This window comes from Spermophilus citellus (assembly GCF_964194105.1).
Source record: "Spermophilus citellus genome assembly, chromosome: 7".
In the NCBI taxonomy this organism is placed as follows: Eukaryota; Metazoa; Chordata; class Mammalia; order Rodentia; family Sciuridae; genus Spermophilus; species Spermophilus citellus.
The window spans coordinates 164,246,061-164,269,571 of NC_138188.1; the positions used below are offsets into that span (position 1 = coordinate 164,246,061).

Here is a 23,511-nt window from a genome sequence, read left to right on the forward strand (position 1 = left end):
CCGCCAGGTCACAGCAAGCTGCCCGGCTGCCCCAGGGCTGGAGACAGGAACCAGACCTGGGCAGGAGGGCAGGGAGGGGCTCCTGTGAGTGCCTGCGCTGCTCTGTCACAGAGACCCCACACAGGGCAGTGCGGGCAGGGGCTCCTCAGCTGCGGAGGCACTGGGTCCAAGGACTGAGGGTCCAGGGCCATGCTGGTGTGGCCGTCACTGGGCCATATCAGTGGGCCCCTCCCCCCCGTCACCGGGGTCCAACAGCACATGCTGCCCATGGGACTTGGTGGTGGACAGGCAAGCGGTGGAGGCTGACGGTGCTCACCAGGAAGGACTGGAAGAGCCGGAAGGAGCCAACCAGCCAGACGTACAGGTGCGAGTGCACCTTGGTGGAGGTGCCGTTGAAGGTGTTGGCCACCACCAGGAAGGAGTAGGGCCCCACCGTGAAGAACTCCCAGTCATAGGCTCCGGACGTGGCGATGGTCTGGTTGGCCTCGAAGAGCCGGGTGCTGGGGTTCCACTTGTAGATGACGCTGTCAATGTTGTGGTTGTCACCTGGAACCAGGGTCAGCGTTGGGGAGCAGAGGACTCCCACGGCCCCTGGCCGCTTGTGGGTCACAGGCCTCCCCGTAAACCTGCCCAGGCCCCTGCACCCCTCTGCTCTGGCCAGGGCACGGACGGCCACCTCTGCTCTCCTGTCTCTACCCGCTGGGCCCAGCAGGTCCCCGTGCCAGCCCCCTGGGCCTTCACGGCTGTTGTTCCCAGAAGGAACTCTCCAGAAGGCTCCACTGCCCACTGTGGCCTCCAGGGCCTGGGGACAGCGCCTGTCCCACAGGTCAGACCTTCCCACACCACACTGCCCTGCCCAGAGCCCCTCGCTTATGGTGTCCCCAGCCTGCCCTGCTGGAGCACTCACCCTAGGGGGACACGGGCTACTGGACTCTTGGGCTCCTCTGCGCCCATGAGCTGGGGCTCCTCCCCAGTCTGGAGATGGCTGACCAGGCGAGTGCTGAGGCGTGTAGCCCAGGGAGGCCCAGGTCAGCGGTACCCTGTAGGGTGGGCTGTCACCTTGGAGCTCGCCCGCCCCCCATGGAGTTTCAGGACTGGGAACAGCCGCTCAGGCACAAGCCGGCCCCTCCTGGGCCACGCTGCCACCCACCCCCAGACTTCATGCAGTCTGCGCCCAGAGCTACAACAACGTCCACAATCCCCTCCCTCCTGTGGCGGCGACCCCGCCCACCAGCCAACACCCCTGTCGCTGCCCCTGGCCTGCCGTCCAGCATCCCACCTGCTCTCCTGCACCCGCCGACCCCTCCCCAGGGGAGAAAGGCAGAAGACAGCCCCGCATTTCATGGGGCCTTCTGCAGGCAGGGACCAGGCAGGACCCTTCCTCACCTGGGCAGGTGAGCAGCACTGTGCCCAGGAGACTCTCCCGCACACAGCCGAGCCAGGTAGTGGAGCCCAGGCCGGGTCGGGCTCATCCTCTTTCAATGAGCGCCCTGCATGAGGCCATGCTCCTCCACAGAACGGCTTCATTCTGGGTCAGCCCTGGCCTACCTTCCCGGTGGTTAGCCACTGCCAGGAAGTGCTCCCCGTCCACCTGGAAGGCCTCCCAGTCGCGGGCGCTGTGGGTGGCAATCCTCTGGTATGGGGTGAACTTCAGCTTTCTGTGGCTCCATTTGTAAATGACAGAGACCTCTTGACCCTTCTCATTCGGTCCAAAGTTAGCCACAGCCAGGAAGATCTGCAAGAGATAAGCCAGGTGAGCTTGCCCTCCGACAGCTGCTGGGGTCTGCTGCGGAAGCCTCGGCTCACGGGCATCTCCCCTGCATCCAGGGGAGCAGGCCTGGGGGCCTGAGGCGGAGCCCACCTCTGTTAGGGCTGCCGTGGGGAGGGAGCCCGTGGCCAGCGCTAGGGTCTCCTCCAACACGCCCGTGCCTCCGTCCATCACTTGCAGGTCTCTCTCTATCTGAAGGCCACAGACCAACCCAACCCCCAATTCAGGAAGCACTGCCTGTGCAACAGCACCGTCCCCGACCTGCAAGGGTGGGGGGCGTGCTGACGGCCTGCCCCAGGGAGGGGTCCAGTGTGACTGTGCCAGGTGCTGGCCGTGACACACATTGTTTGGGCTTCCCTCGTGTGGCAGGGGACCCAGGAGGGCAGCAGGCGGGCGCAGCTCTTGTTCCAGTGCGCAGGGTGCGCAGGGGCAGATGGACAGACAAACGCATCTCTACCCAGGTGACGGGTCGAGGTGTTCCCCCATTTTTCTGGATGTCTGAATGTTCTCTGATGTGAGCCTATTAACTTTTGTCATAAAAACTGAAAACCTTTGAAATGTCATCAACCAATTAAAAAACAGAGCTAGTTATTCATTCACTGTCCTGGGCCTTGGATGTGCTGGGCCCAGGGAGATGTGAGCAGCAGGAGGCCAGGGGTGCCGTCCGGCCTGACCCAGAGTCCAGGTGAGGGCCCAGCTGCCATCTGGGGTGTGAGGAGCTGGGAAGAGTAGCACCCACGGCAGCACCCAGGCTCTCAGGCCCACTGTGCCCAGACCCTGCCCTCTGTCCAGCCTGGCTGGAAGGGCTGCCTGCCCTGAGGTCTCCCCCGGCCTCCTGGGCCTGGCCCTCACTGTCCATTTGGACCTGAGGCATCCTCGACGTCTGTGGGTAAGAACACAGACCCCCTCTCCCTCTGCAGTGACAGTACCGCTGACCGGCTGGGGAAGTGCCTCAGCAGGGCTTTCAGTCGGCCTGCGGCCGTCCCCAGAGCCAGACAGCGCCTAGGAAGCCGCCACCTTCTGCTCAGGAGCTGACGGCCAACTGGACACCCCGGGTCTTGGCCCAGGGCGTCGGTTGTCATGAAGGCGTGACATGGGAAAGGCCTGTCACTGCTGGTCCTGCTGGTCCTGCAGGGAGGCCGCTCCTTCCCGCGGGGGCTGTGGCCTGAGGGGTGCCAGAACACTCACAGGATGAAATGCATGCATCTTCCCTTGCTGCAGCAGCCCCTGCTCTACAGGCTGTGCCCTGGGTACAGAGGACAGAGGGGAGCTGGAGACACCTTAGCCCAGTGCGGGACTCTGCGCCCTTCCCCACCGAACAAGGCAACCCTGCAGAGGCTCGGAGCCCCGAGCCTGGACGCTGAGGCTGCTCTGCTGCAGGGAGGGCGGCCGGGCGCGCACTTGCCTCTCTCCCGATGGTGAAGTGCCGCCAGGACTGGGCTTGGTGTGTGGGGATGTTCTGGTAGGAGACGAACTTCCCATCCGTCCACTTGTAGATGGCGGACTTGGCTTTCCGATTGGCCGCGGCCACAAAGAGCCCCACGCCGGGGATGCCGAAGACCTCGAGGCCCAGCGTCTCCGAGTTGGTGGGCAGGCGCTGGTGCTCTTCCACGTAGTCCAGCTTGGCTTTGGCTTGTGGAAGGAGGATGGTGCCAGGTCAGCAGGACCAGCAGCAGGAGCTGGACGGTCCACTGGACGCCCCGGGTCTTGGCCCAGGGCGTCGGTTGTCATGAAGGCGTGACATGGGAAAGGCCTGCCAAAGGGAGGCCGCTCCTTCCCGCGGGGGCTGTGGCCTGAGGGGCGCCGGGACACCCACAAGATGAAATGCATGCATCTGTCCTTGTTGCAGTAGCCCCCGGTCCCTGCTCTACAGGCTGTGCCCTGGGTACAGAGGTCAGAGGCGCACACACCTCGCGGACACTGGCTCCCACTTCCTGCGGCAGCCCGACCAGGAGCAACCATCTGGCCTCCGCTCACCTCCCTGTCAAAGGCTCGCGTCCAAACAGCACCTCTGGGTGCTTGGCCCTCTTGCATCTTACCTGTGGTCCAGTGGACAGGGAAGGCGAGGGCCAGGATGTCCAGAGGCCAGGGCCACAGAGGCCCTGTGCTTGCCTCCTATGCCCTCTTTCTGTTTGGAAAGAGAGGTGTCCAGCCCTGCTGGCCCATGCGTCACCCCGGGATGTGTGGCTGGAAGCTCCTTGTGGGGGTCAGTGTCCTATCCTGAGCAAGGTGGGCTCTGAGGACAGCCCAGGGTGGGCATGCTTGGCCTTAGGGAGGGCCTGCCCTGGCCTGCCTGGGAGTCCTGCTGCCACCTGCTCCCAGGGTCATTCCTAGGTCCCCTTCACTCACTTGCTCCCAGGTGTCCCAGCCTGGTCCAGGTGCTCACCCTTCTCTTCCTCCCTCCCTGGTCACCTCCTGCCGGAGACCCCCGCATGCGCAGGGCACCGTGGGACAGGGACACCCGAGTCCCCGGCCCGGCCTCACCTGCCAACACAGAGACCCACTGGCTGCTGGCACACAGGTGCAGCTCCTTCCTGGCAGCGTCAAACCAGAACGTGGCATCCTGTGCCTTGGTGCACGGTGGCCGGGACCCCAGCGTCACCTTCATGTCTGCCTCTGAGGGGGAACCAGGAGGAGGCATGTCCGTGCACAGGTTCCCTCAGGAGGATGCAGGGCCACCAGGGGGTCCTGCCCTGCCTCTGCACCTGGCTGAAGGGGCTCCTGGATGTCTTGCGGCCACATCACAGGTGGGCTCCTCAGCACGGAGGCGCACCCCAGGCTTCCTGCATGGCAGGATACTGCGACGCTCCCCGTGCCACCAGCGGGCCTGCCCTCTGTCCACCCAAGGCTTGGCTCTCTGTCCCTTTGCCCGTGCCCTCTGGGAGCCCTAGGTAACCGGCACTGGTTTGTCTGCCCTCGGGTTGCCTCCCTGGGCTCCAGTCAGCTGACTATAGCGCAGCTTGGCTCAGCATTTGACCTCACCACGCCGCTGACCACACCTGGCTGGGGCCAAGCTCAACCAGCTGCCTCGCGGCTTTCCGTGGATGTCTGTGCGGCAGCTGGGCGTGGTGGCTGCCAGGACTCGCTGGGTACGGCTCCCTGCCTTCTGAACCATGAGCCTCGGGGCCAGGCTGCCCCACCCCACCTTCCTCCCACAGCACATTGGGGACCTGGCCGAGTGAGATTCTAATGAACAGGCCAGCTTTCAACTCGACACCAGATGATGCCAGTCCACCTGGAGGGGGCACACCCAGGAGACGCCCGGCTGGGCTCACGAAAGCAAGGTGCGCCTCGAGAGCGGGGGTCCTGGCGGGGCGGGCCTGGGGGCGGCTGCTGGACAGAGGGGTGGGAACCAGCTCCAGCGTGGCTCAGGGCTCTGCAGGGGGAAGCCCTTCTCCCAGGAGCAGAGTCTGCCGTCTGCTGGGGGGTCCCCAGGAGGGGCGATGGTCTGTCCAGGCAGGGGCCCTGGAGAGAAGGGAGATGTGCTGGCCTGTCTGGTGCCCCTGGGGCAGGGGCCTGAGTGCTCTCTCTGCCAGCCTGACAGCGACCCTCCTGCCATGGAGAAGTGAGAAGGTGGGAAAGGCTGTGCTGGGAGCCCCAACTCGGTGCAGAGGCTCTGGGGTGTCTCCTGTGGAGTGGGGGCACTGGCCTCGCTACTCACCATAGGGGTATTTTAGCACCTCGTTATCACCCGGCTTCCCCTGCAGCACCCGTGGGATGGACAGCTCGGCCAGCTGGGCATTCCTGCTGGGACACAGCCTCAGGGTGGCATCCGAGCCCGGCAGCAGGACCAGCTGCCTCACCAGGCCCTGCAGAGAGGGGGGCAGCTGGCTCAGAGCTCACGGGTGCTCAGGCAGGGTGCCAGGCTTTGCCCGCCAGGCCCATGGAGGCACGGGCTGCGGGGAGTCTAGCCTGCAGAGTCGGGAGGAGGGCGGGCACGTCTGTCACAGGAGCAGTGGTGACCTGCACACCTTCTCAGGTGGCTGACCCAGGGAGGGTTTTCCACGTGGGCTGACTTGGAGTGACCAGGCTACCCTGCCCATCCTTCTGTCCATCTCTCCCTCCATTCCTGTGTCCCCGCCCAACTGCCCACATTCATCTATCCACCCATCCACCCAGCATGCGTCCAGCCAGCCATCTGTTCATCTGTCCACCTGCCTATCTGGCCTGTCCCTCCATTCATCCACCAGTCCCAGCACCCACAGGTAGACTTTCACAGAGCACTTGCCATGTGCCAGGCAGGCTTCCAGACGCTGTGGACACGGCTCTGGAGGAATGAGGCCCCCAGACAGCACGGGGAGGCGCAGGGGGGTGTGGTGGCACCTTATCAGAGCAGAGGGGCTGTGGGCGGCAGGAGGGCCCAGGTGCCTCACCACACCTCGGACCCTGCTCCATCAGTGCAGAGGACAATCTTCTAGTCACAGCCTCACAGCACAGACGTGGGACAGCCCCTGAGCCCTGGGGGGAGGCAGCCCTCCGCACTCACCGTGAACAAGCCTTTGGTCCTCCTCCGGCTGCCAACAAAGACCCGGGCCCCTCGCACTGAAAGGGTGGCCGGGAAGGGCACGTCAGCCATTCTGCAAGCATCAGAAGATGGTCTCAGGGCTGGAGAAGCGCAGGACGTCCTCCGTTTGTTGACAGAAGGAAAGGTGAGCCCGTGTGAGAGGAGCATCACCGTCCTCGGTGCCATGACAAGGGCCACAGGCGGCAGCTTGATGCACAGAAATGTGGCCCTCGGTCTGGGGGCCGGAGACCGAGGTCCAGCTGTTGCAGGTTGCGCTTTCTCCATGCTTCTGAGGAGGACTGCCCTCCCCCCGTCCAGCCCCAGTGGCCCTGGGCTCCTTGGCTGGTGGCTGCGTCTCTCCAGTTTGTCTCCCTCCTTCACTATCTCTTCCCTGCATCTCTGTCTTCCCGTAAGGAGCCGCTCGGACCCAGGACGACCTCATGGGGACGTGACTAGAAGTCCTGCTTCCACAGAAGGCACTCACAGGCGCCAGGTGACAAGAATTTGGGGACAAGGGTCTCCCATGAAGCTCATGGAGAAGAGATGCCCAGAGGTTCACCATCTCAGGGTGAACTTCCAGTGGCTTCTACTGCACTGGGTCCCCAGCCCACCCACACTCCCCAGACCACGTCACCCATGCACAGGCTTGGAATCACTTCCTAGGGAGCCAGGGCTGAACTTGGGAGGCAGGAAGGTGGGCACCCAGTGGAGGGGACAGTGTGGCCAGACCCCAGGTGGGAAAGCAGGGGTGTCCTCAGGGCTCACAGCTGTGGTCCACTGTCCTCTCGAAGCACCTGCCCCTTCTGGTTGTAGCCATGGAGCTGCAGCTGGGGGGTGAGGCCAGCTCTGGCTTGCTGCCCCAGAAGCCCGTTCTCAGCGCACAGCCCAGCCTCCGCAGGCTCTGGGACCCTGTGCCTGGCACTCTGTGGTGGCCTGTGGGGCTCGTGCAGCCTGAGGGCTCAAGTCTTCCATGGCCACAGGCACCCCACCCTGCAGCCCCACTGCCCTGGCCAGGCCTCCTGCACCCTTCTTCACAGCTATTCTTGCTGCTTGACGGGCGGCAGTCCTCCAGGGGCCCTCGCGGCACCAGGGCCTCACGACTGATGAGCCAGGAGGGACAGAGCGGTGAGGATGCAGCACAGGAGCTGCCCACCAGGCCTCAGCCTGCAGGGTCCCATTGGCTCCTGGCCACTCCTGGGAAACAGGCTCAGGCTTCGAGTCCCTTCCCAGAGTCCCCAGCAGAGAGTCCTGCCTGAGGCCCCTCTGGGGAGGGAGTGCCTCTCGCTGGGCTGGGCCCTGAACGCCTTCTGCTGCAAGTCAGGGGAGTGTCCCCTCGCTCCCAGGTGCTGGGCAGACCCAGAAGGCAGGCGAGGCTCCGGTCTAGCCAAGCCAGCTTTCTTCTGCTGGGGGAGCCAGTGCTGGTCCAGGTCCACCTAGGCCGTGCAGGGTCTCTCTGTCAGGCCCTGGCTGCCTGAGAGTGACCAGGGAATGGGCTTCTTGGCTCTTGGAGACCTAAGATGTCATTGCCCTACTAAGAACACAAATGAATTTTGGGGGAGGTGGGAGGTAAGCTGTGATAAGGTGTGTTAAAACTACACCTGAAAAGGTCACAGGCTCTTCTGACTACGAAGTAAATTCCATAACAACAAACAGAGGAAGAGAGTACAGATTTAATACACGTGGGATCATCTGAAGTTAGACTGCCAGTCCCTCTGCAGCTATGGCTGGTGAGGGTGTCAGAGGTCACATCAGCCGGCAGAGCCTGGGGACGGGTTCTCCCCAGGCCAGTGTGCCTACCATCAGGTCACAGTGGCCAAGGGAGAGAAATGGTCAGGCTGCCAAATGCCCTGGTCATATGCAAAGCTGCGGTGGGCACTGCAGCACATTTGCCTGGGGTTCTGTGAGCTGCTCCCTCATCCTGAACAAGGAAGGTGCCATATTTAAGCCAGAGGCCAGGCGGGGGCTTGGTGCTGAGCCCCTGACTTCCTCCGCCACCTCAATAATGTCAGGGACACTCGGCACATTCCCCTGCCTGTGACCCTCAGCTATGTCCAGAAAGAGGAGAGCCACATGGTGTGATGATCTTTACCTGGTTTTAAGCCCCTGATTCTCTGATGAGCAGTGAGTTTTGTGGTTTAAGGTGAAAACACGGGTTCACACTGTACAGCGTGTATCCTGGATGCTGGGTGCACATCCTACCCACCAGGCCCACAGCCTCCCTGCATTAGCTAGCTGTCCTTTCCTGCCTGCCCAGCAGAGCCGGCCCCAGCTCTCCTCTGTCCAGTCTCCCTGGCCCCCACCTGCTGTGGCCCTTTAGAGGTCAGCCATAGTGACAGCCCTCGCCAAAAGCCTCTCAGTGGTGACCTGCTGAGGGGACAGCTCCTAACAGCATTCCTCACAAGCTGGCCTGACTAGGGACCAGCCAGGCCCTCTGGGGCGGGGGTAGGAGTGGGCTTGCTCCTGGGCCCAGGCCCTCAGCACAGTGCAAGGTGCAGCCAGGCGGCCACTGGGATGGGCTGGTCAGGCACAGCACACAGTGAGAACCCCGGCAAACCCCATGTCCTGCTACCTACATGTCCACCGGGAGGCCACAGTCCATGATGAGGGAAAAGGATCCTGCAGATACTGCCAAGACCAGCGTGTGCCACTGGCTGTCCATAAGGCTGGCACTGCGGAAGGACACGCGGGTCTGCCAGGCGCCGGCCGTGTCCTCGCTGAGGAACAGGAAGTGCAGATGGGTGGACGAGTACCGCAGGCCGAGCAGTAGCACATCCCTCTCCTCCGCCACCACGGTGAGCAGGTACTCGTTCTTCTGCAGAAAGAGGTGCAAGGGGCAGGGCTGGGATGGGGCTTGCGGGTGAGGGGTAGGGCTAGTGGGGAGAGGGCAGGACCAGAGGAGGCCTGGCGGATAGGAGGGGTGGGGAGTGGAGGGGCAGAGCCGTGGAAGGGAGAGGCAAGGCTGGAGAGGCAGCTGGAAGACGGGCTCGTGGGCCGGAGGGCGGGACATGGGCAGAGGGGGCGGGGCCTTGGGCGGAGGGCAGGACAGAGAGGAAGGGTGGGGCCTGTGGGAGGAGGGCGGGACCAGGGTGGAGGGGCGGGGCCTGTGGGAGGAGGGGAGGGAGGAGGAAGGGGTAGGGCCTGTGGGAGGAGGGCGGGACCAGGGTGGAGGGGCGGGGCCTGTGGAGGAGGGGAGGGAGGAGGAAGGGGTAGGGCCTGTGGGAGGAGGGCGGGACCAGGGTGGAGGGGCGGGGCCTGTGGAGGAGGGGAGGGAGGAGGAAGGGGTAGGGCCTGTGGGAGGAGGGCGGGACCAGGGTGGAGGGGCGGGGCCTGTGGAGGAGGGGAGGGAGGAGGAAGGGGTAGGGCCTGTGGGAGGCGGGCGGGACCAGGGTGGAGGGGCGGGGCCTGTGGGAGGAGGGGAGGGAGGAGGAAGGGGTAGGGCCTGTGGGAGGAGGGCGGGACCAGGGTGGAGGGGCGGGGCCTGTGGAGGAGGGGAGGGAGGAGGAAGGGGTAGGGCCTGTGGGAGGCGGGCGGGACCAGGGTGGAGGGGCGGGGCCTGTGGAGGAGGGGAGGGAGGAGGAAGGGGTAGGGCCTGTGGGAGGTGGGCGGGACCAGGGTGGAGGGGCGGGGCCTGTGGGAGGAGGGGAGGGAGGAGGAAGGGGTAGGGCCTGTGGGAGGCGGGCGGGACCAGGGTGGAGGGGCGGGGCCTGTGGGAGGAGGGGAGGGAGGAGGAAGGGGTAGGGCCTGTGGGAGGAGGGCGGGACCAGGGTGGAGGGGCGGGGCCTGTGGAGGAGGGGAGGGAGGAGGAAGGGGTAGGGCCTGTGGGAGGCGGGCGGGACCAGGGTGGAGGGGCGGGGCCTGTGGGAGGAGGGGAGGGAGGAGGAAGGGGTAGGGCCTGTGGGAGGAGGGCGGGACCAGGGTGGAGGGGCGGGGCCTGTGGGAGGAGGGGAGGGAGGAGGAAGGGGTAGGGCCTGTGGGAGGAGGGCGGGACCAGGGTGGAGGGGCGGGGCCTGTGGAGGAGGGGAGGGAGGAGGAAGGGGTAGGGCCTGTGGGAGGAGGGCAAGACCAGGACTGAGGGGCGGGGCCTATGGAGGAGGGCAGGATGGGGAGGGGAGGGGCCTGTGGGAGGAGGGCAGGATGGGGAGGGGCGGGGCCTGTGGAGGAGGGCAGGATACGGAGGGGCGGGGCCTGTGGAGGAGGGCAGGATGGGGAGGGGCGGGGCCTGTGGGAGGAGGGCAAGACCAGGACTGAGGGGCGGGGCCTGTGGAGGAGGGCAGGATGGGGAGGGGAGGGGCCTGTGGGAGGAGGGCAGAATGGGGAGGGGTGGGTCTTGTGGGAGGAGGGCAGGACCTGGGAGGTCTCAGCGGCTGGGAGAGGGGTGGGACTGATGACCAGTGCAGGGCCTCAGCCAGGATTACTGGGTGAGATAAAACCAAAGTATGCCTCCTGGGCATTAGGATACTACTATCAAAATACAGCTCCTGTTGGTGAGGAGGTGGGGACACTGGAACCCTGAGCCTGTTGGTGAGAACAGAGTGCTAGGCGGAGAGCAGCCTGCGGGGTCCTCAGATGTCTGGCAGCACTGCTGTCCCACCCAGCAGTACTCTGAAGAGTTGATACAGGTGTCCTACACCCACGTTTGTGGCGGCAGTATTCACAGTGGCCATAAGGGCAGTGAGGCCGGCAGGTGAGTGAAGAGCCCACAGTGGCGAGCCACGTGCCTTAGACTAGAGGGGATTCTGACAAGCTGCACTGGGAGGCGTCCTGAGGACTCCTGCTGAGCCACAGAAGCCGGGCACAGGACAGGTGTCAGGAGCTCCATTTGCATGAGGCACCTTGAGGGGCCCGGCTCATGGAGATGGGAAGCAGGAAGCAGGAACCAGCATTTAAAGTGGGATAAGGGTTGGGTTTTGCCAGAAGAAAAGCTTGGGAGGTGGGTGGTGCTGATGCCCCCTTCTAGTGCTCACGAAATCAATGCCCCAGAACTGAACTGCGTGCATGTGACCCTTCGGAGGGCAGATTGCCTTATGTGCATTCAGCAGGAAAGCAAGGACAGTGCCTGCCGCAGTTGTGACCTCAGAACTCTGAACCTTCCCCTCCAACTTGGGTCACTTAAGAACAATGTATTCTTAATTATACTCATCTGCAACTGAGATTCCTATTGCTTAGCCTAGCACGATTAAGGTGATTAAACCTGAAAGGTGACTCAGATAGGAAAATAGAGTGTGTGCATAAGTGTGTATATACTACTCTATTTTTAGCAAGAACTTGCCCCTGTCAAGCCTTAAGCCAATCCCATGCACCTGCGTTTTACAGAAGTGAAAAGCTTTCTGGGGTCTTCAGCTTTAAATTAGTGTCCTGTTTAGCAGGATCTACTGTCCTGGCTTGGTCCTCTTACATCTGACTGTGCTGAGAGCAGAGGGGACACCTGGTTCCTTGCACTTCCACAGTAGAAGTGGCCAACCAGGGACCCACAGAGAGGATGCTTTCCTACCTGGGTGTGATGCTTGGAAGCCCCAAGTGACAAGCGATGAAAGAAATCCTTCGAGTGACGGCCAGTATGTGAGCAAGCCACACAGGGCAGGGGGCACTGGGTGAAGGGCCCATCCTCAACCAGGGGAGAGAGACAGAAGCTGCATCCACCAGTTCTCACCTGGGCTCGGGGCTGGCAGGGACTGAGTCCTCCTGGGCCTAGCCCTGAGTCCCACCAGTGAACCACCCAGGGGACATGGGCACTGTCCCTCATGATCTCCAGGCCAAGTCACTCACTCCTAGAAATGCTCCTGGCTGTAGGAGAATGAGGTCTGCTCCCACCCTGTGTCCCCCCAAGCAAGAGAGGAAGGGGAATCAGGTTATCAGAGTGAGTTTATTGAGCCCTGAGAAGATGACAGGTGGTAGACAGGGCAGGTGGCATGAAGACACCTTGTGGCTTGTGGGAGGAAGGAGGGAGAGGCAGATCAGCATAGTGGACACAGGGAAGACCTGTCCTAGGGGGTGCCCAGTCACCTAACACTGCTCAGGAGCAGACTGGGAGAGCTGTGAGGGGACCAGCTGTGGGATGGGCCTGAGCCCGCTGGCCCTGGGGACATGGCCGGTCAGCAGCAGGACCTCTGGCCCAAGGAGACACCACAGCAGGCCGGGCGGGAGCAGGTGGGGCGGCAGAGCAGGGACACGCAGGAGGCCGGGCGGCAGCAGCTAGGCTGGCAGGAGGAGGCACAGCAGGAGGAGACGGGCACGCAGCAGGCGGGTCTGCACACGGGGCGGCAGAGCAGGGACACGCAGGAGGAGGGTCTGTAGCAGCAGACGGGCTTGCAGCAGACGGGCACGCAGCAGGACGGCTGGCAGGGGGAGGAGCTGCAGCAGTCAGACTGGCAGCTAGACTGCTGGCAGCAGGAGGAGGAAGCCTCAGAACAGATAGGAACACAGCACACAGGCTTGCAGCAGACTGGCTTGCAGCAGAGGGACACACAGCAGGATGGCTGGCAGGGGGAGCAGCTGCAGCAATCAGACTGGCAGCTAGACTGCTGGCAGCAGGAGGGGGTGCAGGAGCTGGTGCAGACTGATTGGCAGCAGGGGCTGGACACACAGCTCACTGGGGTGCAGAGGAGGGACAGGCAGGGGGCTGGGGCACAGCAGCTGGGCTGGCAGCAGCTGGGCTGGCAGCAGGGGGGCTCGCAGCAGCTCTCTGGGCAGTCATCCACCTGCCAGGAGGACTCTGGGCAAGAGCTGGAGCAGACGGACATGGTGGAGGCGGCCATGGTAGGTGTGCTGGAGGAGGGTGAGTGGGTGTGTGGGTGAGTGTGGGTGTGTGTGGGGAGCTCTGGGCTCTGGCTTTTATACCTGCCCGGTCCCTGTGGTCCCCAGCCCACAGCCTCTCCTTCCGTGTTGCTGGGCCGGCTCCTGGCCGTCATCGGGGATGCTTGTTTACCTGGGAGGCTGTCCAGCTCATTAATGTCCTGCCAGTGTCGGGGCCCCTGGAGCGGGAGTGGGTTCCGGGAGCAGTGAGTGCTGGGGTGTTGTGTGTGGGAGGAGCCTGGACACCCTGGGCTGCTGGGGCACCCTCCAGCCACTGGAGAGCAGCCTCAGGGTCTCATCTCCCTTGGAGGGAATCCTGGGCAAAGAGGTGTCACCTGAGGCTCACACCCCTCCCCAGGCCCCGTCACCACTGCAGGACGCTTGGCACCTGTACTAAGCACCCAGTCCAGGGCACCTGGTGCCCTGCCTGGGCCTCATGGCTGCGTGGAGCTGGACAGCCTGAGCCTGCCCTGAGCCCTGCGCAGGTCCTCATCACCTCCACCTCTCCCTGCCTCCTCCCTGTGGCCCTGTCCACCCCATCCCTGTGCCTGGGGGCAGCAGGCCTCCATCCTCAGGCCAGGATGGTGGTCTGTGCCCTCCCCGCTGGGGCACCAGGCAGCCTCCTGGGCTGCGGGTCCAGGTTCTGAACCTGCAGAGCCAGGAATGCCCGTTGGCCTTAGCCCTCCTTGGGTCGCCTCTCCATTTGCCCTGCCGCCTGCTGTCCTGGGCACCTGCTTTTCCTACCAACCCCCTGTGGCCCAGTTTCACACTTTTCCTCAGACCATATAAAATGCTCCGAGTTCTGCTTCTTCATGTGGGGAGTGGGCTCTTATCAGACTGACCATCTGTCTGAGAAAAATGAGGAACCTGGTTAACAAATGCAATCTCCACTGGAGGGCCAGAGGACGCACCAAGAGCTGAGCCTGAGGGACCAAGTTCCCATCACCCATCACAGGGGACACAGCAGGGACCACTACTTTCTTGGATTTTCTTCCTGAGGCATTTGCAGTTCACAGGTCACAGTCGAGAGGTTGGGAAAGTGGAGAGAGATTTCAGTGGTCTTGGGGACTGACCACCAACATAAGTGAAGCCAAGTCAGCTCACAAGCTGAGAGGGGAAGGGACTCTGGCCAGGCACTCAGGCATTTGTGGCAAACACTGGGTCTAAGCGAGGCTGCTCCCTAGCAGAAGCAGAAGTAAGACCGGCCCCACCTGAACCAGCTCAGACTGAACTCAGGTGTTCTGCCGGGGCCAACAGGTGTCAGAGCGAAGGTCAGCCCACTGCGAGACAGGGGCTTCATGAAGAAGAAAATGACCTTAACTCACAACGTCTTACTTTTATTCAAAAACTATCAGGCCTACCAATCAACAAGATCAATTGACCAAAGAACCAAGAAGAAAAGTGAAAACCAAACAGACCAAGAGGAAAAACAAAGACCAAACAGACCAAGAGGAAAAACAAAGACCAAACAGACCAAGAGGAGAAACAAAGACCAAACAGACCAAGAGGAGAAACAAAGACCATACAGACCAAGAGGAGAAACAAAGACCACACAGACCAAGAGGAGAAACAAAGACCCAACAGACCAAGAGGAGAAACAAAGACCCAAGAGACCAAGAGGAGAAACAAAGACCAAACAGACCAAGAGGAGAAACGAAGACCACACAGACCAAGAGGAGAAACGAAGACCACACAGACCAAGAGGAGAAACGAAGACCAAACAGACCAAGAGGAGAAACGAAGACCACACAGACCGAGAGGAGAAACGAAGACCACACAGACCGAGAGGAGAAACGAAGACCACACAGACCGACAGGAGAAACGAAGACCTAACAGACCGAGAGGAGAAACGAAGACCAAACAGACCGAGAGGAGAAACGAAGACCACACAGAACGAGAGGAGATACAAAGACCACACAGACCGAGAGGAGAAACGAAGACCACACAGACCAAGAGGAGAAACGAAGACCACACAGACCAAGAGGAGATACAAAGACCACACAGACCAAGAGGAGAAACGAAGACCACACAGACCAAGAGGAGAAACGAAGACCACACAGACCAAGAGGAGAAACGAAGACCAAACACACCAAGAGGAGAAACGAAGACCAAACAGACCAAGAGGAAAAACGAAGACTCAAGAGACCAAGAGGAAAAAAAAAAACAAACAGACCAAGAGGAAAAACAAAGACCAAACAGACCAAGAGGAAAACAAAGACCAAACAGACCAAGAGGAAAAACAAAGACCAAACAGACCAAGAGGAAAAACAAAGACCACTCAGACCAAGAGGAGAAACAAAAACCAAACAGACCAAGAGGAGAAACAAAGACCAAACAGACCAAGAGGAGAAACAAAGACCAAACAGACCAAGAGGAAAAACAAAGACCAAACAGACCAAGAGGAAGAACAAAGACCACTCAGACCAAGAGGAGAAACAAAGACCATTCAGACCAAGAGGAGAAACAAAAACCAACAGACCAAGAGGAGAAACAAAGACCAAACAGACCAAGAGGAGACACAAAGACCAAACAGACCAAGAGGAAAAACAAAGACCAAACAGACCAAGAGGAGAAACGAAGACCAAACAGACCAAGAGGAGAAACAAAGACCACTCAGACCAAGAGGAAAAACAAAGACCACTCAGACCAAGAGGAAAAACAAAGACCCAAGAGACCAAGAGGAAAAACGAAAACCAAACAGACCAAGAGGAAAAACAAAGACCCAAGAGACCAAGAGGAAAAACAAAAACCAAACAGACCAAGAGGGAAAACAAAGACCAAACAGACCAAGAGGAAAAATGAAAACCAAACAGACCAAGAGGGAAAACAAAGACCAAACAGACCAAGAGGAAAAATGAAAACCAAACAGACCAAGAGGAAAAACAAAGACCCAAGAGACCAAGAGGAAAAACGAAAACCAAACAGACTAAGAGGAAAAACAAAGACCCTAGAGACCAAGAGGAGAAACAAAGACCAAACAGACCAAGAGGAGAAACAAAGACCACACAGACCAAGAGGAGAAACAAAGACCAAACAGAACAAGAGGAGATACAAAGACGAAACAGACAAAGCGGAGAAACAAAGACCAAACAGACCGAGAGGAGAAACGAAGACCAAACAGACCAAGAGGAAAAACGAAGACCAAACAGACCAAGAGGAGAAACAAAGACCAAACAGACCAAGAGGAGAAACAAAGACCCAACAGACCAAGAGGAGAAACAAAGACCCAAGAGAACAAGAGGAGAAACAAAGACCAAACAGACCAAGAGGAAAAACAAAGACCCAAGAGACCAAGAGGAAAAACAAAGACCAAACAGACCAAGAGGAAAAACAAAGACCAAACAGACCAAGAGGCGAAACAAAGACCAAACAGAACAAGAGGAGATACAAAGACGAAACAGACCGAGAGGAGAAACAAAGACCAAACAGACCGAGAGGAGAAACGAAGACCAAACAGACAAGGAGGAGAAACGAAGACCACACAGGTCCACAGGTGCTCCAGAGATCTGAAGGTCAATCACGGGCTTAAAGTAACTCTGAGGATTTTTTTTAAGACAATGGGGGAAAGATGGAGAATTTCAGTGGCAGAATTCTATAAAGGAATCCAACATGAGTTTATGGATGAAGAACATAGTAACTGCATTGAGAAATTGGTAGTTTAATACCATATTAGACAAAGTCAAAGAGAAGTTTAGAGAATGAAGGGAGGTGAAGAATCCAAAATGGAGTCACCGAAAAAAGATAAAAATAGAGAAACAAACATACAGGACTCAGTAGAAAATATAGGTTTATCCTACAAGGAGAGAAGAGTGAGTCGAGGTAGTGAAGTACTGTCAGAACTTTAATTGATGAAAGCTATTAACCATAGATTAAAAACACACTGAGAATCCTAAGCAAGGCAGGGTACATAGAACTACCCCTGGCCCTGCTGGTGCTGAAATGTAAAGACAGAAAAATTTCAGAGGTCAGGGAGAAGGAGAGACAAAGTAACTTTAAAGAAGTAACAACGAGACTGACAGATGACTTCTCGTGGGCATGTTGGAGTCCAAAGACACTGGAACTGTGCCTCTGTCACCTGAAGTCAGCCACAAGCTCGAGGTCTACACCTGCTGACAAGGTCCTCACAGATGAGGACAGCCCCAGGTGGTGGACACCCAGAGCGTATGCCGACAGCAGCATCAAAGCTGGAGAAAATGCGTAAAGAAGTTTTCAGGTAGAAAGAAAATGATGAAAAGCAAGGAAATTGGTAGAGCAGAGGGGCCACAGAGGACAGGCACGTGCGGGTGAGTACAAATGAACGTGACGCTGTGAATGTCTTACGAGTCTGTCAACATTTACAGAAATGAAGTACTCGGGAACAGGTCACAGATTCAGAGGAGAGCTCCATGCGGTTACAGGTTCTCGGTGCACCTGGAGCTGGTTCATAAGATCAGATCTTAGAGTTCCAACGTCACAGATTCCTGGTTAACTACACAGACGACGGAAGAAAATATGATCAAGCGGCAAGTGGGTGAACATGGTGGGTGAACGGCAGCTGCCCCAAATTCAGGTCCACCCAGGACCTCACAGTGTGACCTTATTTGGAAGAAGGGTCCTTGCAGATGCAGTGGGTAAAGAGGAAGTCACATTGGGTCAGAGCCATAACTACAATGGTTAGTGTCTCTACAGGAGGACGTCGAAGGAAGCCCCGACGCATGGTAGGAGGCATGACGTGGGCAGAGACTAAGGGAGCAGCCACAGGCCAAGGGCCAGGGTTTGTTGGGAGCCATGAGACGCTCCAAGAGGCAAGGAAGGGCTCTCCCCCAGAGCTCAGAGAAGCCTGTCCCTGCTGTCACTGTGCCTTCAGGGCTTAGTCTCTGGAACTACAGGAGCGTGAATCTCTGCCGTCTCAATCGCTGTCCTGTGGCGTGTTGTTGGGGCCGCCCAAGGGACTATTAAAATGGAGGCAAATGAGGAAAGGCATTTCAGTGCATCAACCAAAACACTCAAACAAGGGATGAGGGGGTCAACTATTTGTCCTGAACAAAAAACAACGTCAGATACAGGCACTGGCTCCAATGTGCCCCCAAAGCCCACCCCCTCAAAAGCTCTTCATACAGACGCACGGTCACTAGGTGACCCAGGTGTGCAGAGCTGGCTGCTGAGGTCAGACGCAACAGTCACTAGGTGACCAGGTGTGCAGAGCTGGCCGCTGAGGTCAGACGCACAGTCACTAGGTGACCCAGGTGTGCAGAGCTGGCCGCTGAGGTCAGACGCACAGTCACTAGGTGACCCAGGTGTGCAGAGCTGGCTGCTGAGGTCAGACACACAGTCACTAGGTGACCTAGGTGTGCAGATCTGGCCGCTGAGGTCAGATGCAGCAGTCATTAGGTGACCTAGGTGTGCAGAGCTGGCCGCTGGGGTCAGATGCAGTAGTCACTAAGTGACCTAGGTGTGCAGAGCTGGCCACTGGGGTCAGATGCACAGTCTCTAGGTGACCCAGGTGTGCAGATCTGGCCGCTGGGGTCAGACGCACAGTCTCTAGGTGACCCAGGTGTGCAGAGCTGGCCGCTGGGGTCAGACGCATGGTCTCTAGGTGACCCAGGTGTGCAGAGCTGGCCGCTGGGGTCAGACGCACGGTCTCTAGGTGACCCAGGTGTGCAGAGCTGGCCGCTGGGGTCAGACGCATGGTCTCTAGGTGACCCAGGTGTGCAGAGCTGGCCGCTGGGGCCCGTTCTGCACCTCAGTGTTTGCTCCTGTGTCCAGCCATTCACCTCTTTGGATGCCATCTGTGCTCTTCTTTCATGGGGTCTTTTCACGTCATTTGTCATCTGGCCTCTGTCTCAGCTGTGACCAAAATAGCTGAACAACTTAGAGGAGGAAAAGTTTGCTGGGGCTCATGGATTCAGAGGTCTCCACTGCTCTGGACCCAAGGTGAGGGAGTGGACCAAGGGTGAAGGGGACAGCAGATGAGGCTGCGCCCCTCCTGGCACCACGGGAGCAGGTGAGGTGGCTGCAGAGGACACACACTCCCAGGGCAGTGGCCCACTCCTGCCGCCATGTCCACCTGTCTATGGTTACCACCCGGTCAGTCCGTTCAAAGGAGGGTGGACTGACCAGGCCACAGCTCCCGTGATCCAGTCACTCCACCTCTGAACGTTTCTGCATTATCAAGGAGCTTTGGGGGACCCCCACATCCAAACCATAAGAGTAACATTTTAAACTCTGTGTGCCTCCGTGAATCTGGCATTTTGGAAAAGGTGGTGGTAAAGGGATCAAATGAGGATCAGAGGGGTAAGAGGCCGGGTCAGGGGCAGCCGTGGGGTGATGGTAGTCTGCAGATGGACGGTGCTGCTGGCACTCCAGGCCCAGGTGTCCACAGTGAGCACAAAAGAAAAGTCAGAGTGTCCCAATCTACTAAAGGGTGGACTCTCGGATTAGAGACGTCCTACAAAGGACACCACAGACAAGGCTTCCCCCGTGGATTCTCCAGACAATGGGGAGGGAGACTGTCGGCTCTCCAACACCCCTCAGCTTCCTCATGAGGCTGCTGGAGTCGCAGCCCTGGGAACTGGGCCTGAAGTCTTGGTGTCCACTGAGAGCAGCTGAGAGGCCACAAGGGCGTGACCCGGGGACGTGGAGGCCTGTGGGGAGCGTGGCCAGGGAGGAGGTTGGAAGGGAGCAGGTGGTATGCACAAGCTGGTGCATACTGACCAGCAGGAGGACCCCAGCATGTCACAAAATGCTGCCCCACCCAGAGGTACAGCCACCATAAACATGTCACACCTGACATGGGACCCCAAAATAATGAAGAAACAGGCAGATTGAAGAAGCAGGCGGTTCCAGTCCTACAATAAGAGTGGAGACTTCAATAAGGCACTGAACCTCACTGAAAAACTGACTCCCAGAGCTGGATGCACGTCCAGAGGGAGGGGGAGGCTGGGCGGCCCCTAAGACAAGCAGCGACAGACCAGGGACACTCTCAGCCACAGAACACGCCTTCTCCCCCGCGGGCGAGCCACCATCCTCCAGAGCCACCGACCTGCCAGCCACAAAGCTGCTCTCAATGACGTAAAGAGACTGAAGTCACACACACTGTCCTCTGTGACCACAGTGACATGGAAGTGGGAAGAAAGCGGAATTCACCAAAACGGTGAGTCAGGCCACAGCACGTGACGGAGTCACAGGGACCTCGGAGGGAAAGGGAGGCCTTGGGATGAGCGGAGGGAGCACAAGCCCAGACCTAGGAGTCGTGGAGCCCTGTGAAGGGGAGGCTCTGAGGGCGACCTGAGAAATGAACTGCACAATCCTGATCAGAGTAAGTACGCCCCACGCCTGTGCCACACACCAGGCAAGCCCCCGTCAGGGGACTCCAAGTACAAATGAGAATGAAAACATCTGTGGGGCTGGGGCTGGGCTCAGCGGCACAGTGACTGGGTTCACTCCTCAGCACCACATTAACAAAAAGGGGGCATTGGTCCATCTTCTACAACTACAAAATCTTTTTTAAAAAATAATAAAAAATAAAAATATTTGTAAATGGTAAAAAATGAATAAAAATATAAATAACAAATCAGTGATTTCACACAGTAAGAAACTGTAAAAACAGAAGACTAACTCCAAAGGTAGCAGAATAACCCTTTAAAGATCACCCACTGAAGACTAGTATTACAGAAGTGATTAGGGCCAGATAAATAGAGAATAGAAAAACCAATTAGAGAATCAGTGAAAGCAAAGTTGGTTCTTTGAAAAGAGCAATAGGATTGACAAACTTGTAGCTGAACTGAAAAGAACCCAAGGTTCAGTCATAAAGGAAAACGAGACCTCACCACCCCCTTATGTGAGTGAGAGACCAGAGGAGAACATCCGGTTGCTCTCCCAGCTCAAGGAGGCGCGATGACAACTTCCTATGAGTACACAAAGGACACAGGGACACCCTGTTGTACTTCTTCTTCCTTGATCACCCTCAAGTCACCGCCTGGTTTCCTTTCCTCTCTGCCTGAGCTGCATTTCCTCTGAGGCAGGCTCCAGCCACTCTGTCCCCTGCCCTGATTGGAATGTGCTGCGCCTGCCCCTGGTTTTAGGGAAGGTGGCAGAGGTGACGTCCCCTTGGTATCCTAGTGGTCCCCTGCCCAGCCCTTCCAATGGGCCGGCGCCTGCCTGTGGCCTCCATGTCCTGGACAAGCAGCAGGTCACCTTCTCTTGGTGCGTTAAAGAGTCTGTTTCTGACGCTGCAGTTTGATTATAATGCGTCTCCACGAGGGCCTCTGAGTTTATTCTGTATGGGGTTCACTGAGCTCCTTAAAAGTGGAGATTCAGGTGTTTCATTAAAATGGGACGTTTTGGTCGTTATTTCTTCCAAAGTGTTTCCCTTTCCCACCCTCCTCTCCTTCTGGGACTCTGGTTATGTGTGTGTATGCGTGACGGCCAACAAGTCTCCTAAGATTTATTCACTTATAAGTTCTGTCCTTTAGGTGAGAATATCTTAATAAACCTGACTTCATGGTCACTAATTCCTCCTATGTTCAGACCCTAGAGTAAATGTCTCATTTCATTTGTTGTTCTCCTCAATTTCAGAAATTCTATTTTATTTATTTTAAAATCAAGCCCTCTCCCTCTCTCCCTCTCCCTCTCCCTCTCTCCCTCTCCCTCTCCCTCCCTCCCTCTTCCTCTCTCCCTCTCTCCCTCTCCCTCTCTCCCTCTCCCTCTCCCTCTCCCTCTCTCCCTCTCCCTCTCCCTCTCCCTCTCCTTCCCTCTCTCTCTCCCTCTCCCTCTCCCTCTCCCTCTCCCTCTCTCCCTCTCCCTCCCTCCCTCTCCCTCTCCCTCTCCCTCTCCTTCCCTCTCTCTCTCCCTCTCCCTCCCTCTCCCTCTCCCTCTCCCTCCCTCCCTCTCTCTCTCCCTCTCCCTCCCTCTCCCTCTCCCTCCCTCCCTCCCTCCCTCCCTCCCTCTCTCTCCCTTCCCCTCCCTCTTTACTGACATTCTCTATTTTGGGTGGAATAGCATTCTCCCGGATTCTTTCACTTCTGTGTCCATAGTTAGATTTCAGTTTCCTGAGTGTGTTTAAGGGACTTACTTCATTTTTTAGAGACTCTTTATGACTTTTCTCTTTTGTAAATGCTTTGGGTTATACATGAGCAGACTGTATTTGGACATAGCATGATGATGCGTGACTTCCCATTGTGTGGCGGTACCTCACGTGGAGTTAGACTGCCCACGACCTCATCCATGAACACAGGAAAGTTATGTCCCCTTCTTTCTCCTGTCTTTCCTGTTCCCACCCCTCCTCCCTCCCCCACCCCCATCCAACCCAGGGACCCTCCACTCCTCCCTGCCAGCTCCTACTGTGAGTCACCTCCATACATCAGAGAGGACATCTGGCCTTTGGCTTTGGGGATTGGTTTATGTCACTTAGTGTGATAGTCTCCAGTTGCTCTCCACCAAATGCCGTAATCTCATTCTTTCCTGAGGCTGAGTCTCCATTGTGCATGTGCCCCACGTTTCTTTACCCATCCACCTGTTGCAGGCACCTGGCTGGTTCCCTAGCTCAGCTGTTGTGAATTGAGCTGCTATAAACCCTGATGTGGCTGCGTCACTGCAGTGTGCCGATTTCAGTCCTTTGGGTATAAACCTAGGAGTGGACCCTGGGTCAAATGGTGGCCCCATTCCTGGCTTTCTGAGGCGTCTCCGTTCTGCTCTGCAGAGGGGTGGCACCACCAGCAGTCCCACCAGCAGTGGGGGCCTTCCCCACCCTCCCCAGCACCCACTATTGCCTCTGCTCTGGATGATGGCCATTCTGTCTGGAGGGAGGTGGGACCTCAGGGTGGTTTTCGTTGCATTAAGAGTCTTACTTTAAAAGCACCATTTCTGCGTCTCCTCAGGAACAGTTTCTCTCCTGGTTTTTACTTCTCTGTGAGAGGTCCTGCTCCCTGACCTGCTTCATGACTTTTGTTGAAAGCTCTGCAGCTGGCTGTGCCCTGTGCTGGGCGCCTGGGCCAGCCTGGGCGGTTTGCTGGGCCATCTCCTCCACGTCCTGCTTGATCAGAGCTTGAAGGTCAGCCCAGGGGCCTGCGAGAGCTGCCCAGGTCTCCCTGAGCATGTGCCCCTCTGTGGGTGCTGGGGCCTCCTAGATGCCCAGGAACACTGGGGGGTCTTTCAAAACCCTTCATCCCTGAAGGGTCCATCCAGCTTTGCTCAGGGCTTCTCAGGGCGCCGACTGTTTTCACAGACGACCTCCTTGCCCCAGAGGCCAGCTGATGGTCGATCCGCCTTTGCAGGTTCTGAAAAACACCCCCACATTGCTGCTTGTCCCCTGGGGAGTTCTGAGTCTGCAGATATCCAGGCTGCCCCTGAGCCAGTCCTCGAGAGGCCAGACAGGTCAAAGGGACGGCCACCCCTCCTCAGAACCAGTCCCCACCCTGCCCCTCCCCGGCAGTGTCCATCAGTGCAGAGAGTGTGGGCAGCGCAGGCT

The 23,511-nt window shown here is 58.4% G+C and overlaps 2 protein-coding genes across 2 annotated transcripts in view; both read right to left on the minus strand.

The window, feature by feature from the left end:
* TSPEAR (thrombospondin type laminin G domain and EAR repeats) overlaps window positions 1–23,511 on the minus strand; it is a gene marked incomplete at both ends in the record, with an annotated part of 172,471 nt that overhangs the window by 15,120 nt on the left and 133,840 nt on the right. Inside the window, 7 exons of the mRNA XM_081301996.1 lie at window positions 317–546; window positions 1,549–1,735; window positions 3,174–3,400; window positions 4,253–4,384; window positions 5,430–5,577; window positions 6,255–6,345; window positions 8,846–9,084. Of these exons, the coding sequence (XP_081158122.1) occupies window positions 317–546; window positions 1,549–1,735; window positions 3,174–3,400; window positions 4,253–4,384; window positions 5,430–5,577; window positions 6,255–6,345; window positions 8,846–9,084 (1,254 nt within the window). The remainder of the gene's footprint in view (window positions 1–316; window positions 547–1,548; window positions 1,736–3,173; window positions 3,401–4,252; window positions 4,385–5,429; window positions 5,578–6,254; window positions 6,346–8,845; window positions 9,085–23,511) is intronic.
* LOC308653103 (uncharacterized protein) lies at window positions 12,365–13,075 on the minus strand (the record flags this gene model as incomplete). The annotated part of the gene is made up of 1 exon (XM_081301519.1): window positions 12,365–13,075. Exon 1 carries the CDS (start codon window positions 13,025–13,027, stop codon window positions 12,365–12,367), a length of 663 nt encoding a protein of 220 aa, XP_081157645.1. The 5' UTR covers window positions 13,028–13,075.